The sequence below is a fragment of the Mirounga angustirostris genome, unplaced genomic scaffold (assembly GCF_029215605.1).
Source record: "Mirounga angustirostris isolate CCGP_5_RB_7025 unplaced genomic scaffold, mMirAng1.0.hap1 SCAF_10, whole genome shotgun sequence".
NCBI lineage: Eukaryota > Metazoa > Chordata > Mammalia > Carnivora > Phocidae > Mirounga > Mirounga angustirostris.
The window spans coordinates 24,720,952-24,735,961 of record NW_026991718.1 but is presented as its reverse complement, the minus strand read 5'-3'; the positions used below and the strand labels follow the sequence as shown (position 1 = coordinate 24,735,961).

Here is a 15,010-nt window from a genome sequence, read left to right as displayed (position 1 = left end):
ACCAGGGGCATACCCCGCGGGGTGCACGGGGTGCAGTCAATAAGGAGGTGCACTGCCCATCGAGAAGTAAAAGCCATCACAACACGGCCTAACAGTCATTCAGCCAGTTCTAAACATCAGCAGTGACAAGATACTCCCCTCCACCACCTTGGTATGCCACTGCTTCCTTCTGGGGCAGAAGCACTGCTGCAAGCCGGCTAGGACACCGCCCCAGGGGAGAGCTGCACACCCCAGCCTAATCCCGGCTGCCTCTGCAGACTCTGCTCCTCCTGCAGCTGCAGCAGCCAACCAGGGGGGAGAAGTGGGCATGTGTGCAAAATCCCCGCCCTGGGGAGCGGCCCCAGCAACAGCTTAGAGGCTTCCAGCATTTTCTGTACCTGCTCTCGGTTACTGCCCAGACGTCTCCTCCCGAGCTCCAATTCAGGCGCCCTTACAGAGTGGCAGAATCGTGGTCCGGGTGTTGGGAGGTGCTCTGCTGGACGCCTTGTCCAAGTGCTTGCTGGGAATCCTGCCCATGGGTGTTGTTGCTAGCCGGTCAGGGTGTGGACCTCACCACCTCCATGACAGCCCCTTCTGCCTGTGCCTTGACTTTTGGGAAATTCTTTATTCTTTTTTTTTTTTTTTTAAGATTTTTTATTTATTTATTTGAGAGAGAGAGAATGAGAGACAGAGAGCATGAGAGGAAGGAGGGTCAGAGGGAGAAGCAGACTCCCCACCAAGCAGGGAGCCCGATGCGGGACTCGATCCCGGGACTCCAGGATCATGACCTGAGCCGAAGGCAGTCGCTTAACCAACTGAGCCACCCAGGCGCCCAAATTCTTTATTCTTGAATGGAAAATTCTTTCTCCTCAGTCCTGACTCTAGCCCTCCGGGGTCATACAAGCTCGTCTAATCCATCTGCCATGTGTCCGGAAGCAGCAATCTGGGTTGCCCCAAGGCTGTAGCAGGGCCCTGTGCCAGGCTGGTCCCCAAATGTGGCCCCCATGAATGTGCTCCTCCAAGCCAGCCCCCATTTCTTTCCATATGCACTCGCATCACCCTCCCAGCCGTGAGTTATCATCAGCCCCATTTGCAGAAGGGGAAACTGAGGTTCCCCAGCCAGCAGAGCACACAGTCTGACTTCACCCCACCCCCAGCCCTGGGCTGGATGCAGCAGAAGTGAGGGGGAAGGCCCTGACCACTCCCTTGGACCTGGCGCCCCGATGCTGCCATCCTGTGTCCCTGCCCCCCTCCGGAGGGCACAAGCCATGCTGAGGGGGCACGACTCTCCTGCAGAGATCTCCTTCAGAGTGTGGATGTGCGGCGGCAGCCTTGAGATCGTCCCCTGCAGCCGAGTGGGCCATGTCTTCCGCAAGAAACACCCCTATGTTTTCCCAGATGGAAACGCCAACACGTATATAAAGTAAGTTCGAGTCCCAGGGGCTCTGAGGGGGCAACAGAAAGCCGAGCGCTTTCCTGGTGATGGGTTGTGGCTGTCCCTGGTTCGCTTGTAGGTTGCCTGGGTGTTCTGGGTGCTCAGGAGCCACAGTCATGCTCCCTGGGACTCTGCCTAAGCAGGGGAGGTCTGACTGGCCCGCCCAGCATTAGGAGGAGGCCTGACGCTCTTCTCCACCACTGACGTTCCCGCAGCTTGACAAGGCCCATGAGACACTGGGCAGCACTGTCCTGCAGGGCTCTGGGTGTTTGGGGTGGTTTGGGATGGGGGAAGAAGATGCTGTTTTTGCCTCCGAGTTCTAGAAGATCCAGTGCTCCCACTTTCAGGCCAGGTCACCAGGGGAAAGGTCATTGGAAGGATCTGTGGATGGGGATGCACAAACGGCCACAGTTCACATGCCTGCCCCAGGCCCTGCAGGTGCATAGACAGGGTCCAGGCTAAGGCCAGCCCTGCGACCCTGGGTTCCTTCCCTAGGGTGTTTGCACCTCCTGCTGGATGAAGGATGAAGATCCTGGGGTCTCAGTGAGCTGGGGGTGCCCACTTGCTTATTCCTGCTCCGTCCCTTCATACACCTTCTCCTGTGATTTCTTCTCCTTCAGTCTTCTCTTCTGTTTTAGAAACATTTCATGTATATCCCTCTTTCCTCCAGCTTCTTCTCACCTCTTCCTTTATCACCTTGTTGCTCATCATCTGACAGCTTCACTTATCCATTTATCCTCCTTTTCCCTTTTTTCTTTTCTGTCTGGTCCATTTGGGGGGGGGGAAGAGGAGCTAAGCATTTCTTCATTTGGGATGTCGTTTTCCTCATCTGTGTTCTTCCGTCCTCGGTTTTCACATGTATGAGCAGGTATGGGTCACATCCTGACATGAGCGTCCCGGGGCTGGCATGACCCTGAGCAGGGGAAAAGTTAACACCTTTTGCAGAAACTGGGTGGGCAAGATTGGTGCTGTGAGAAACCCAGCGGGCACCAACGGCAGGGCTGCCTTAACCCTCAGGTTTCCAGGAGGAAAAGGTGAGCAGGGGACACCTGATGTAGGAAAGTGATGGGGCAGCAGTCTTGGGCTCCAGAACATTCACTGTCTTTGAGTCTGGGCCTTGGCCAGCGGGTCAGTCAGTGGTTTTGAAAGGCAGCACAAGTGTCTCCTGAGCAGCGTCCAGGTTGCTGATGGTTAGGCCGGGGCAAGGAACCAGCAAGGTGCTGGTAACTGCCTTCCCCGCACCAAGAACGGGCTGCATGTCGGGTCCACCGGCTTGGAATCCCTCTGCTTCAGACGGAACCAGAAGTCTGCGGGCGCATGCCCTGTTTAGTGAGGCCCCAAGTTCGCTGACGTGGGCCCTGGCGAGGCTTGCTCCCACACTACCCCCTGGCACCTGTTTTCTGATGACCTCTCTCCTGCCCTGGGGCGCTTCCTGGTTTCGCTGCCTCCCTGCCTGCCAAATGGTGACATACGTCCTCCATGTCAGTCTCTCTCATTTTCTGTGACCTTTGAGGTCAGCGCCAGAGCAAACACCTGATGGGAAGGACTAGCGTGCTGGCAAAATCAAGCTGACAACCGGCTTGATTGCTTGATTCTTGACACCCTGCGCCATGGTCTGGGCCACTGTGCGTGATTGGCTGTCCTGCCCAGAGCTGGGACCCCAGCACTTGCCCTGCATAAAGGGGGAGCACCTGGAGTAGGAGTTTGTGGGCAGCAGGAGAGGTGGCCACCGCAGGCCCTGCCTCTCTCCTCTCGGTCCCCACACGTGGGGATGCATGGGCTCTCCTCTCACGCCCCCCCCCTTTTTTTTGAGCCACGTAAGTTCCATTTCTGGCACAGTTTTTCTGGTGTGTACCTTTTGGGGAAAAGTTTGTCCTTACTACTAAAGTTCTGTGTCTTGGAGTAAAAAGGCCCTTTTGGAGATTGGGTGGGACTTGGCTGGGCTCAGCACCCGTGGAAGAATGCTGTTACTGGATCGTGGGGGCCCCCAGCTGGGTAGTGCTGCCTGCGTGTGCATGTTAACCGCCCTGGGACACCCCCTGTCTCCCCAGGAACACCAAGCGGACAGCTGAGGTGTGGATGGACGAATACAAGCAGTACTATTATGCTGCTCGGCCGTTTGCTCTGGAGAGGCCCTTTGGGAAGTAAGTGTCCCTTCCCGCCTGCTTTGTGCGGAGGGTAAAGAGGAGCTCCAGCTCCTCACAGCCTGTCCGCTTAGCTGGTCGCTCAGGCCGTGGCCGCTGTCCTTTATATCCCTTCTTGCTCCTGCCCTGTCCTGGGTGTGCGGGGCTTTCTGCAGCTCTTGCAAAATGACAGCCTGGCAACCTGGACCACTGCCCTAGGGGGTGAGCTGTGCCTTGCACCACAGAGCGAGTGTTTCTAGCTTTTTACAGAAAGGTGGGGTGCGGGACACGACGGCCTTAGCACCTCCAGAGCTCCTCCTCCTAGTTCTGAGTCACCCAAGCCCAAACCACCCTCCTTCCTCGGAGGAGCAGTATCCTACAGGTGTCCCCTAGAGCCCTGCTCCAGCTTTGTCGGGGTAGACGAGGACAGGGAAGGAATTCTGTGCCGGGTGCCATAAAGGCTGTCCTGGGAGTGCTCCCCAAACTCTGAGAAATGGGCTTAATTGCCTCTATTTTACAGGACAGGAGACAGGCTTCTGCAGGTTAAGGTACTTGCCCTTATCACATCACGGTACCAGGGGCATGAGGCTCAAACCACACCTGTCTGATCCCAAAACCTTATGTTGCATTCTCCAACTCAGAGCTGATAAGAGAAAAATGGAAACTTCATCTGTGTTAGCATCTGATTGTTTTGAGGAGCAACCAATGGCTTTTTGTCATGCTAATGTCCCTCAGTCAAACTAAGGCTTGTGAGCAGATGGGTTTCTGCAGCCTACCCCTCATAGGTGGGGCCGGTCCCTGCTCAGGAGGATAAAATTAGACTCAGCCAAAATGGCCTGCGTCTCTGAAATTATAAACCTGTGCTGTCCCCCCCCAGTTCAATCACTCAGAACCTCACAAGGCTTTTGTCCTGAGTCCTCATCAAACTCCTGGCCCACTGACCATGGCCATGCACCCCTCTTTCTTCACCTCCCTCCCTCCCCAGCTTGGGTTCTGCTCTCTTGCTTAGAGAGAGAGCTTAAAAGCCCTCGTCCTCAGATCTTTCGCCCTGTCGTGCATCTGTCAGCACCTCAGGCAAAGTTTTCTCAACCCTGGATGAACCCGACTTTGTGCCTCTCCCTCCCCTGAGCACAGGCTGCTGAAGGTTCTGGTAAGCATCAGTCAGTGTTGCTAACACCTCATGGCCATCAGTCTCAGGCAGGCCCTTAGGAGGCCTGTCAGTCCTACTGCCTTTCCTGGCCATCGTTCTCCCCTGTCCCCACTTAAACCTCTCCTGTCTCCCTACCTCCCGAGTCCACCTGTCACTCAAGGCAGATGACACCTTCTGTTTTATAGCTGAAATAGATGCCATCGACTTCCCAAGACAAACCGACCTGGCAACTTCGCTCTCTCTGCCCCACTCTTCTTTCTCCAAAGACAGGTGTGCCCCCTGCCGTGTTAGACCAGCCCTCCACCTGTACTCGGGATCCACCTTTCATCTGCATTCATTCGTAAATCAACATTTATCGAGCTCCCTTGGCCCGGATTCATCCTCTCCTGCCTCCTGGCTCAGGCCTTGTTCTTTCCTCCCCCCACCTTCCCAAGTCAAACAGCCCCCAAGTCCCGGTGCTGCCGCCTCCTTCATGCACGCAGCACCCAGGTCTTTGCTAAATGCTGAACGTTCAGCTTAGAAAAAAATTGACATCATTTCTCTGCTCACGCTGCCCCCTTCCTCTGGGGAGGAAATGTGGTTAGCGCTAACTATGAAGTCCAGCGTGGGGTGGAAGGAGGTGAGGCTGGCCGAGCAGGGCCACCCGGGAAGGAAGGACAAGGTGCAAACGGAGCTGAGGAGGGTGGTGGCGGTGGCGCTAGAGAGAAATGGAGGGACTTGGCCTGTCCCTTCTCTCCATTCCGCCCCCCACCCCCCGCCTGAGAGCACCATCAGCACCTGGCTGTCTGCAGTCCCCTCCCACTGCTCCCTGTCTCCAGCCTTGCTCTGCCAGACCCATTCGCCACCAGTGAGATGCTCTCAAAGCGCAGACGTCGCCACGTCACGCTTTGCTCAGAACCCATCTGTTGCATCCCATCGCTTCAAAGTCCGACCTCCTCCACAACGGCCCCCAAAACCCTCTGTGGTCTGGTTCTTCCTCTCTGCTCCCGCTCACTCCCCCTCTGCCATCCCCCGAGTACATTCGTTCGTGCGTGCACACGGCTCGGCCTCCCACAGCACCGCTCCTGCCACGGACAGTCTCCCCTCGCTCTTCCCCGGTCTGTGCCAGGGGGCCCCAACCCCACCCACTCTCTGGTTTGTCTAGATAGCCTCCACCTTTCCTTCCAGATACCAGCTTCCGTGTGACCACCTTGGGGACCGCTGATCTGACTAGCAAGGGAGACACCAGGTGGCCCTGCTCGGCCAGCCTCACCTCCTTCCACCCCGCGCTGGACTTCATAGTTAGCGCTAACCACATTTCCTCCCCAGAGGAAGGGGGCAGCGTGAGCAGAGAAATGATGTCAATTTTTTTCTAAGCTGAACGTTCAGCGTTTAGCAAGGGCACACCTCTGAAATGCTCCCGCAGCCCCTGCATGCCGCCCCCCCCCCACGTCCACACAGGGCTGCGATGGCTTGTTTCATTACCTTCCTCTGTTGTTCAGAAGCTCACCGTCCATCATTCCCCACATTGGGCACAATGCCTGGCACAGAGTAGGTGCTCAAAAAATATCTGATGAATAAAAGCGTGACCAGGCCCCAGAATCAGATGATTCTTTTGAGATTGGGGTGGTCAGGAGTGGTATTTTGACTGCAGAATCCAAAGAGAGATTTGTGGGTAAGTAGACTCAGAGCCCCCGTGGTGAATTATTAGCAACACACTGTGTGTTCATGTAGCCTTGTTTTTAATGAAAAGTAAAAACACCCCCAAATTCCATTTTCAAGTGAAAACACAAATCCTCTGTGTTGTTACCACACCATTGTGAGCTATTGCTCCGTGTTTCCATAGCTCTGTCTGGAGCTCTAGAAATCTCCCGTGGCTGATTTCTCCAGCGCCCTCGGGAGAGACGTGGGCACAGCGTGCGCTTTTGTCCCTCAGCCTTGTCCCTGTCTCTGACCCTCGGCTGTGCTTTTGTCTTTGTGTCTCCCCCCTGCCCCGCGTCCCCCCAGCATCGAGAGCAGACTGGACCTGAGGAAGAATTTGCAGTGCCAGAGCTTCAAGTGGTACCTGGAGAACGTCTATCCAGAGCTCAGGTACCCGCTCTACCTCCTGAGTCTTTGCTGGCTTGTCAGGAGGGATGGCAGTTCCCGGGGAGCAGCGTAGCGCAGCTGCTGGGGCTTGAGTCCCGGGCACGACCTGAGGCTGATGCTGTCGCCACGCCCGGCTCCATCTGCCATTGGTGGCTCCCGGGTCTCTCTCGCTGCCTTGTTCCTGGTTGCAGCCCCCCACCCCTGGCGGAATGCCCCTGTCATCCTCAAAACCCTGTCTCCGCCTCTCCAGCAGCTGGTGTCACTCAGCCAAGGAGCAGCTGGTTCTCATCTCTCTGTGACTTTCCTCCAGAATCCCCAGCGATTCCTCCATCCAGAAGGGCAGTATCCGACAGAGGCAGAAGTGCCTAGAGTCTCAAAGGCAGAAAAACACAGACACCTACAACCTCAGGCTAAGCCCCTGTGTCAAGAACAAAGGCGAGGACGTAAAATCCCAGGTACGTAAGCGGCTGGGGACGTGAGAACATGTACGGGCCTCAGCCTACGCCCCCTGCTGTTGTAGGACACCCGGTGTCCAGTTATAGCCAGAGCCTACCAACAGAGCAGGATAAGTATGATTTCCCCTCCCTCTGAGACCGGGGTCACTCCACTGGTTTCCAAATGGGTCTGGTTTCTCTGAAAGAGGGGCAGTTTAGCAGGCGACGTCGTGCCTTTAGGAAATAACCGTTAAATTAGCAGGATTTAGGGGCGCCTGGGTGGCTCAGTTGGTTAAGCGACTGCCTTCGGCTCAGGTCATGATCCTGGAGTCCCGGGATCGAGTCCCGCATCGGGCTCCCTGCTCGGCGGGGAGTCTGCTTCTCCCTCTGACCCTCCTCCCTCTCATGCTCTCTGTCTCTCATTCTCTCTGTCTCAAATAAATAAATAAAATCTTTTAAAAAAAAAAAAATTAGCAGGATTTAATGAGTACGTCCATGGCGTCCAGCCTGCTTGCAGGAAGTGGGGGCCGGGTCAGGCAGCTCAGGTGCAGCTGCTACCTGGAAAGCGTGAAGGGCAGACGGAGAAAGGTGTGCCTCTGGGTGATGCTGCTCCAGGGTGGCAAGCCTGCCCTGAGTCTCCCCACAGCTCTAACCTGGACTTCCGGGTGGGCACATCCCATCCGGCAAAACCATCACCATTGTCCGCACCCACCACCCCCGCCCCATCCTGTCCTCAGCAGGCCTGCACTCCACCTCTGCTATCTCCTGCCTCGCCCAGATCTGCAGGAAGCCTGGGAATCCGTGCTCACAAAGGTTGCCTCGTGCCTTAGTCCATTCATCAACGTAGCACGCCCACGTTGTGTGGGTCAGTGTTCTTCCCTCTGAGGATGGAACTCTTTTAAAGGTCACTGGCAAATCCGCAGCCTGTCTCTCCCTCTGTCACACTTGCGTGCTGGATACGTTACAGCACATCCAGCTCGTGGCTTCCTCCTGGCTCCCTCCAGGCACTGCCTGATCCGGATTCTCCTGCATTCCTGTTCTTTCTGTCTCTTTTCTTTGCTGGCTCCCCTGCTCCACTTTCGTGTGCTCCTGGTGAGTATTCATGAAGGTTCTTAGGTCATTGTTCTTGTCTCTGGAAATGGTGTCTTGGAGATTTTATCCAAGCTTCCAGCTTTGGCCCCATCCTCTGTTTCATTGATGGACAAATTCTAGTTTTCTTCCCTCCCGGAACCTCATCCATTTACTCCATAAACATCTCTGTTCTCTGCTAACTGCGAAGACACTGAGATGAATGGCTAGGTTGCAGGTCTCCATGGTCCCTCGAGGGATCTAATGCAAGAAGAAGCAAGTAAGCAGCTGTTCTGTTATAATCTCTGTCCTGGACGGAGTTCAGTCCAGGCTGCTCTAGAAGCACCGAGGGGCGGTATGCGCCATATGCATGATGAGAGTCAGGGACGTCTTGCCAGAGGACTCGAAAATGAGCTGCATCCTGAGAGAGGAGTAGAAATAGGCCATGTGAGGAAGGGGAGAAGGAGCAGCCCAGGAAGCAGAGCACGCGGGAAGGCCTGGGCTGTGGCCGGGTGACCAGCATGAGCCCACAGCCGCCCCAGAGTCGTCGATGGTTCTAGTAGACAGAGGGCTATAAGCAGCTACCAGGCCCACAGCCACGTCCCTGTCCCACTCCTCTCCGTGTCACTGCCCTCTCCCAGGCTCCACGGCTCCAATCCCAACCGTCTGCCCTGGCTCCGCCTTCTCCTGGCCCCCATTTCTGCAAGTCCCTGTGCCTTCTCCCCTCAAATAGCTCTTCTTGGACCCTGCCTTCTCTCCTCCATGCCCCATCAGCCTTCCTCAGCTGTGGCACCGTTGATGTCTTGCGCTACGTGGTTCTCTGTGTGGGGGGCTGTCCTGTACTCCAAGGCCTGCCCAGCAGCATCCCCAGCCTCTGGCGCCAGGAGCACCCCACACAAGCCAGTCGTGACAATGGAGCTGTCTCCAGGCTGTCCCGAACACCCCTGGGGCATAAAACCACCCAGATTGGGAACCACCGTGTTAGGTTAGACCCACAGCCTCCGATCCCTGCCCCCTCGTCCCCCCGCCGACATGTCACCATCAGACCATTGTTCTCCACCTCAATACAGCCTTTGATGCTCCCTGCTGCCTGCCGCGGAAACCCGCACCCACAGCCGGGGGTTTGAGGCATCGCAATACCAGCCTCCAACTCGCAGGGACCTGTCCCAGACCCGTCTCTCTGCTCCAGCAGGACACGGGAAGGGCTGCCTGAGTTAGACAGGAAAAGGGAAAGCAAGCAGAAGTGTCGATTTTGCTTTAGGTACAGCAGCCGGGCTGGGAATGACATAGTTTGCTCAAGCGGCATTTTGTAAAATGATGTGAATAGGTGAGGCGCAGCCCTCTCTTCTGAATCTGCGTGTGGGTGCTGTTCGTAGGGGATCCCAATGGCCAGAATGTTGTCACCCCCCCTTTCCGTGGGACAGGAGCTTGCTCGATCTGTCTTCAGCGAAGCAGCGGCTTTTCTGGTACTTAATGTCTTTGGCTGCATAAGGAAGTGGGAGGAGGGGAGCCATAGGATCTCTGGGTCTTGAGGAGGGGCTCTCCAATCTCTTAAAGATTGCCAGGCCTTTATTTGACTGGAGAGTAATAGTACCTAGTCCAGCTGACCTTCCAATGGCACGAGAAAGGGGTGGAAAAGCAGTCATCTGTGGGAAACTAACGGTGATCATAGTTAACAGTCTTCAAGTGAGCGAAGAGTTCTTTCTAGAAGCTAGTGCCAAGCTATCACTCCTTCTCGCTTTGGAGAGAACAGTTGGTTTGTGTAGCAGCAGTGTGAATTCGGGGAAAATGGAGGAAGACTCTGAGATCGATGTTCCACCTGCTTCCACAGAGGACAGTGAGAGCCCGCAGTGCTCCCGGCCCCAGGCTGCGTGCAGGGGACAGGGCGGGGCTGGGCTGGATTAGGCTCAGCCCCCTTCTAGAGCGGTCCATGGCCAACAGCGGAAAACGTCCAAGTTTTCTGAAGGTGTAAACCCACTTTAGACAGATAGAAATCTACATAACTATTGCAGCTGGAATAATCCCCAAGTGTGCGTGCGTGTGTGTGCATGCATGTGTGTGTGGGGGGGCCATACACCCTTGAAGGACTGACCTATGTTACCTTTCTCGTCCTTTCGGTAGCTTTCCCTCCTTCCTGCGTAAGAAAGACAGTCCTGTCCTTCTGCTCGCCAACCCTTTTTGCTAATGCGTTAGGGCATCCTATCCATCCTAGGGCACCCTGGATGCCCTGCTGACCCTCTGACCCTGCTCTGCTCCTTCGCCTCTCCTACATTTCATTTCTCTTCTTGCGCTGCCTCTTGGCCTGTCCAGACAGGGTCACGTCTGCCCCTCCTGCCCCTTCCCGTGACTCATTCCGCCCTCTCTCCAGCCACCTCCTCTTCTGCCTGGGGGAGGCCGTATCAAGGAAGGGACGCAAGAGCCCTGTTGAGGAGGTATTACTATTATCCTCATTTTACAGATGAAACCGGGGCCTGGAGAGATTATCCAAGGTCCTAGACAGTAGGCCCCTCCTCGACATGGATAGGAACTGGGGAAGAGTGTGAATGGAGGCCCACATTCTGGGCTCCACACCAGAGCTGGGGGCGCAGACAGCACTGGCTTCCAGCCTGGGCCTGCTCCCCTTTACTTCCTGCCCTGGCTCTGTTCCCCCTCACCACTTCCAGCTTGCACATCCACCTCGGTCACTACCCTCTAAATGTTCCCCTTTGAGCCCAGCTGTGTGCAGTAGGGACTAAGTCTACCCTTGGGAGGACTGACCCAGGGTAAGATCTACACAGATCCTGAAATCAGGTTCAGGCCATTTGGGTGGAGGATCCCAGGGTTCCAGATATCTGGAGTAAAAGAAAACCAGCAGGTTCGAGCCAAGAGTTCAGATTTGTGCTTCCAGCTGGTCACACATTCTCCAGCAGTGTATCCCCCAGCACATGGGTGCCCTCATTGTTGAAAGGGGACAATCAGAGCATGGTTGTCCTCTGCCTTGGATGAGGGCTCACATCTCTGCCCCACCCCCGGCCCATCTATCCTTCCCCCCTGCCTGCCTTCTCTTTCTTGGCCAGCTTGTCAACCTTGGGAACAAAATGTTTAATCTTGGTGTGTACTGAAGATGTTGGCAGGTTGATGCCTTGGGTGAAGTACAAGAGAAATACATCATCTGTTTGCAAACGTGCAAAGCCCAAGAAGCCTCCAGGTTAATGAGTTTCCTCTTAGCTTTATTGGATTCTCTAGAAAAATACTTGTGTGAAAGATGGAAGGAAGACAGAGGCACTAATCACACTGCTGTCCCAATTTAAAGAAAGGGAGAAAAACAGAAAAAATTTTCAGTGTGTCCATCTACCTGTGTTCCGGGCAGTTTGGGCCACTGGCTTGTGAAGGATGCACGTACACAGCTGGACACTCAGGTGGGCGAGAGAAGGTGAGCGCTCATCCCCACACCTGTGCTGCCCTTGGCAGGTGGGCCAGGACTCCAGGGCTCGGCAATAGGCCCCAACAACAAATGTCCTGGGTGTAGATTTTTAATCACATGCATATGAAGTGTATCCCGACAGCTTGGGGTGAAGGGACAGGAGGGACCGGAAATAAAAGACCCCAACAGTGAGTCCAGCGTAGATCCCAGTCAAAGGTGGGGAGCGCGTCTCTGAGCCCACCAGGTCACCCTGCTGCCGCTGGTCACCAGGGAGAGGCAGAAGTCTGTGTCCGTGTGGCTGAGGGTGTCCCCAGCACAGCCGGTCGATGCCTTTTTGTGATCCTTCGGCATCCGGGTGCACTGAGAGGCTGGCTGAACTGAAGTGTGGCTTGCGCCCACTTGTTCGTTCCAGACGCTATGTCTGAAGAGGGCTTCAGGGGTGTGTGTGGCCTTCAATGTGGCCCTAGATGCTCTCAGCTCAGATCCAGTCTCACCAAAGAGGCCCCACGTTCATAGTCAACGCTGTGGTCTGCTCCTGGCGTTGCCCAGAGTGACCCCTGATCTCTGTTCCCTTCCATAGAGTCATACCTGCCTCCAAGGATCACCTTGAGGATGAACAGACTATGACTGTGAAGCCTCGAGAACCAGAGGCCCTTAGAAATGAGCTAGTTTGCCCACCTAACCACAACATAACCCGCAGTGCCGCTCAGCATTTGCAGTCTCTTCCCCATTGTGTGTAGTTCCCCACGCAGGAGAGTGCGTGGACAGGGAGCTCACCGCCATCAGTAACTGACTCGGGCTTCTGTGCTCATGAAAACACAGCCCCTGCCTTCTCTCCACGTGGGAGTGTTTGTCTTCTCCCCCGACCATTGTTCCTCCCACACGTCGCCAAAATACCGTCCCCGGAGACTGCGCCGGAGCCAGCCACCGGCCTGCAGGTTCCACAGGCCTCATCTGGGTTAGTCGTCCCAAGGCCCCATGAGCCGTGTCCTGTTATCCCCGCCATCTCACAGATGGGGTGAGCGAGGCTGAGAGAGGCCAGTCTACCCGGGTCATACATGAGTACTGGCGGGCCGGCTGCTTCCAGGGACCAGGCCCTTCACACTAGGCGAGGGTGTCTCAACCCCAGCACTGTTGGCATTAATACCAGATAATTCTTTGTTGGGGCCCTGTCCTGTGCACTCTAGGTGCTTGCCATCATCCCTGGCCCCACCCACTGGGTACCGGTAACAACACCCCCCCTCCCCAGTCATATTCATCAAAAAGTGCTTCCAGACACTGCCACATGGTGGGTGGGTGGGTGGATGGATGGATGGATGGATAGAAGATAGATAGATAGATAGATAGATAGATGATAGATAGATAGATAGAAGATGATGATAGATAGATAGATAGATAGATAGATAGATAGATAGATAGATAGATAGAAGCAAGATCAGCCCAAGAGCTGCTACCCCAGGCTGGTTGCTTCTTGCCTACTAGTGGTGGTCCTGGGCCATTCCTAGGTCAGCCCTGTGCCTGGGCCCTGACTCCTCTCATGCCTGCCTCTTTCAGAACTTGGATCCTTTAGACATGTCCTCTTAAGACCATCTTTCCTCTCTGCTGCTCCATCCAGTACTAGACCGTGAACCCCAGGCTGGGTGCTGCAGCCTATTTCATCCCAGGCCTCAGGGCTGCGGCCAGATGGGCATTGCCCAGAGAGAAGTCTACTGCCCCCACCTGCCACGCCGCTCCCTTCTCTGCATGCAGGGGCTGTCCTCCAGAGACTCCCGCTAAGCACAGAAGGTTGTGAGGCTGTCCAGCCTGGAACCGCCCCCATCACCAGTTCCCCTCTTCCAGGGCAGGAGCAAAGGGGCTAGAGGGCCAGGAGTGGACCTCCTCCTCCTTGGCCCCTTACTGGTCTATCTGGGAGGAGGTGAGGCCGCCCACACCGTCTCTGGGTTACCTCCCGTGGGTATGGCCATGTCTGTGTGCCCTGGGGGTGGGGGCTGCGACTTGGCCAGACACCCCCAGTAGGGCTGTCAACACACGGCCCAGCGTGCACTGATCTCGGCCAGGCCAGCCTGAGCAACCCCTGCTACCTTCCCGAATCCATTTCTGACTCCAGGATTCGTTTAATAAACCCATTCATCACCGGCCGTTCTGGAAGCCTGACAGGCTGCAGAATGGGAATCGGAAAACCTCTCCTCGCTTCCTGCCCCACCTGCTTCTGTGTTCTGCTTCCCTCTCTCCTCTCTTGCAGATGTGGCCAGAGAGCTGTGTTCCTCTGAGAAATTGTGAGGCTGAATTATTTCAGTGCCAGTAAAGCACCAGTTAATGGAAAGTCCACTTAGTGTAAAGGCTTCGATCCCTTGTCTGTGCATGTGTGCATTCTCCCCCTGGGGATCTTAAGGTGATTTCCTCCAAGCCCAGCCCCAGCCGGGTGCCATCTGCGTTCTTTCCCGAAAGGCGTGAGTGGATGGGACGTCTCAGATGTCGAAAGAAACACCACTCCTCTCCCACCCCCACACCACCCCCAGCATGTCCAGTTTTTAAAGCCCCTAGGATATTATAAAAGAAGCAATGCCAGAATGAGCTTTTTAGAAATTGTGGTATATCTCAAGTTTTATGTTTAATTAATTAATGCTTTTAACGTAAAAAATACAAAGTCAGTGTATTGTAGTAATCAAAATAATTACAGGATTTATTTTTTAAATGCTAATTCATGGTTCATAGCAGCTAGTGTGGGTGGGTAATGGGCCAGAGGGATGGACCTTATCTTCTTTCCACATCGCTGACCGTCTGTTTAGCCTCATTTCTCGACAATGGCAGAAATCTAAAGCTGAGGCCAGTTGTATGGAGGGCCTGGGCAGCAGTTCCCTGGCAGCCCTGCCCTTGGGCTTGGACCTGGGCTTCAGGCCTTTCTCTGCCCTCCCCACGTGGAATTCTTTGGACCCGCACCCAAGACCAGCTCCCACTTTCTAGATCACACTCCAGAGGTCCGGAGCCCCAGAACCCCCATCCGGATGGCCCTAACCTGACATCAGGACCTGCATGGATCTCCCAAGGGTAGACTGTGTCCCTGGCACACACTTGGGCCCAAGGGGGGGCCCTGTAAAGGGGAGTGACCAAGTGAGCATGGATATGCAGACAGGGGAGTGGATGATGGGGGATGGCAGAGCCAGGGTGGGAAGAAGAGGGGAGCAGGCCCAGGAAGCTAGCTCTGTGTGCCCCGCTCTGATGTGGAGTCTGTAGAATGTGGGACTCCATTCATACTCTTCTCCAGTGCCTGTCCGCATCAGGGAGGAGCCCGCTCTCTCAGCTGCCCTCTCCCTAGTCCCCTACATGGGGTGTGATCTTCATTCCCCTTCT

General features: G+C 55.4%; 1 protein-coding gene across 2 annotated transcripts in view; it reads left to right on the top strand.

Annotated features, from left to right (window-relative positions):
- Positions 1–15,010, top strand: part of GALNT14 (polypeptide N-acetylgalactosaminyltransferase 14) — a 200,290-nt gene that overhangs the window by 180,908 nt on the left and 4,372 nt on the right. Inside the window, exons 10-13 of one of the 2 annotated variants that reach the window (XM_045884350.3) lie at positions 1,276–1,402; positions 3,466–3,558; positions 6,674–6,757; positions 7,065–7,209. In XM_045884350.3, coding sequence (XP_045740306.1) covers positions 1,276–1,402; positions 3,466–3,558; positions 6,674–6,757; positions 7,065–7,209 — 449 coding nt within the window. The remainder of the gene's footprint in view (positions 1–1,275; positions 1,403–3,465; positions 3,559–6,673; positions 6,758–7,064; positions 7,210–15,010) is intronic. The other variant, XM_045884351.3, reaches the window with a different exon arrangement.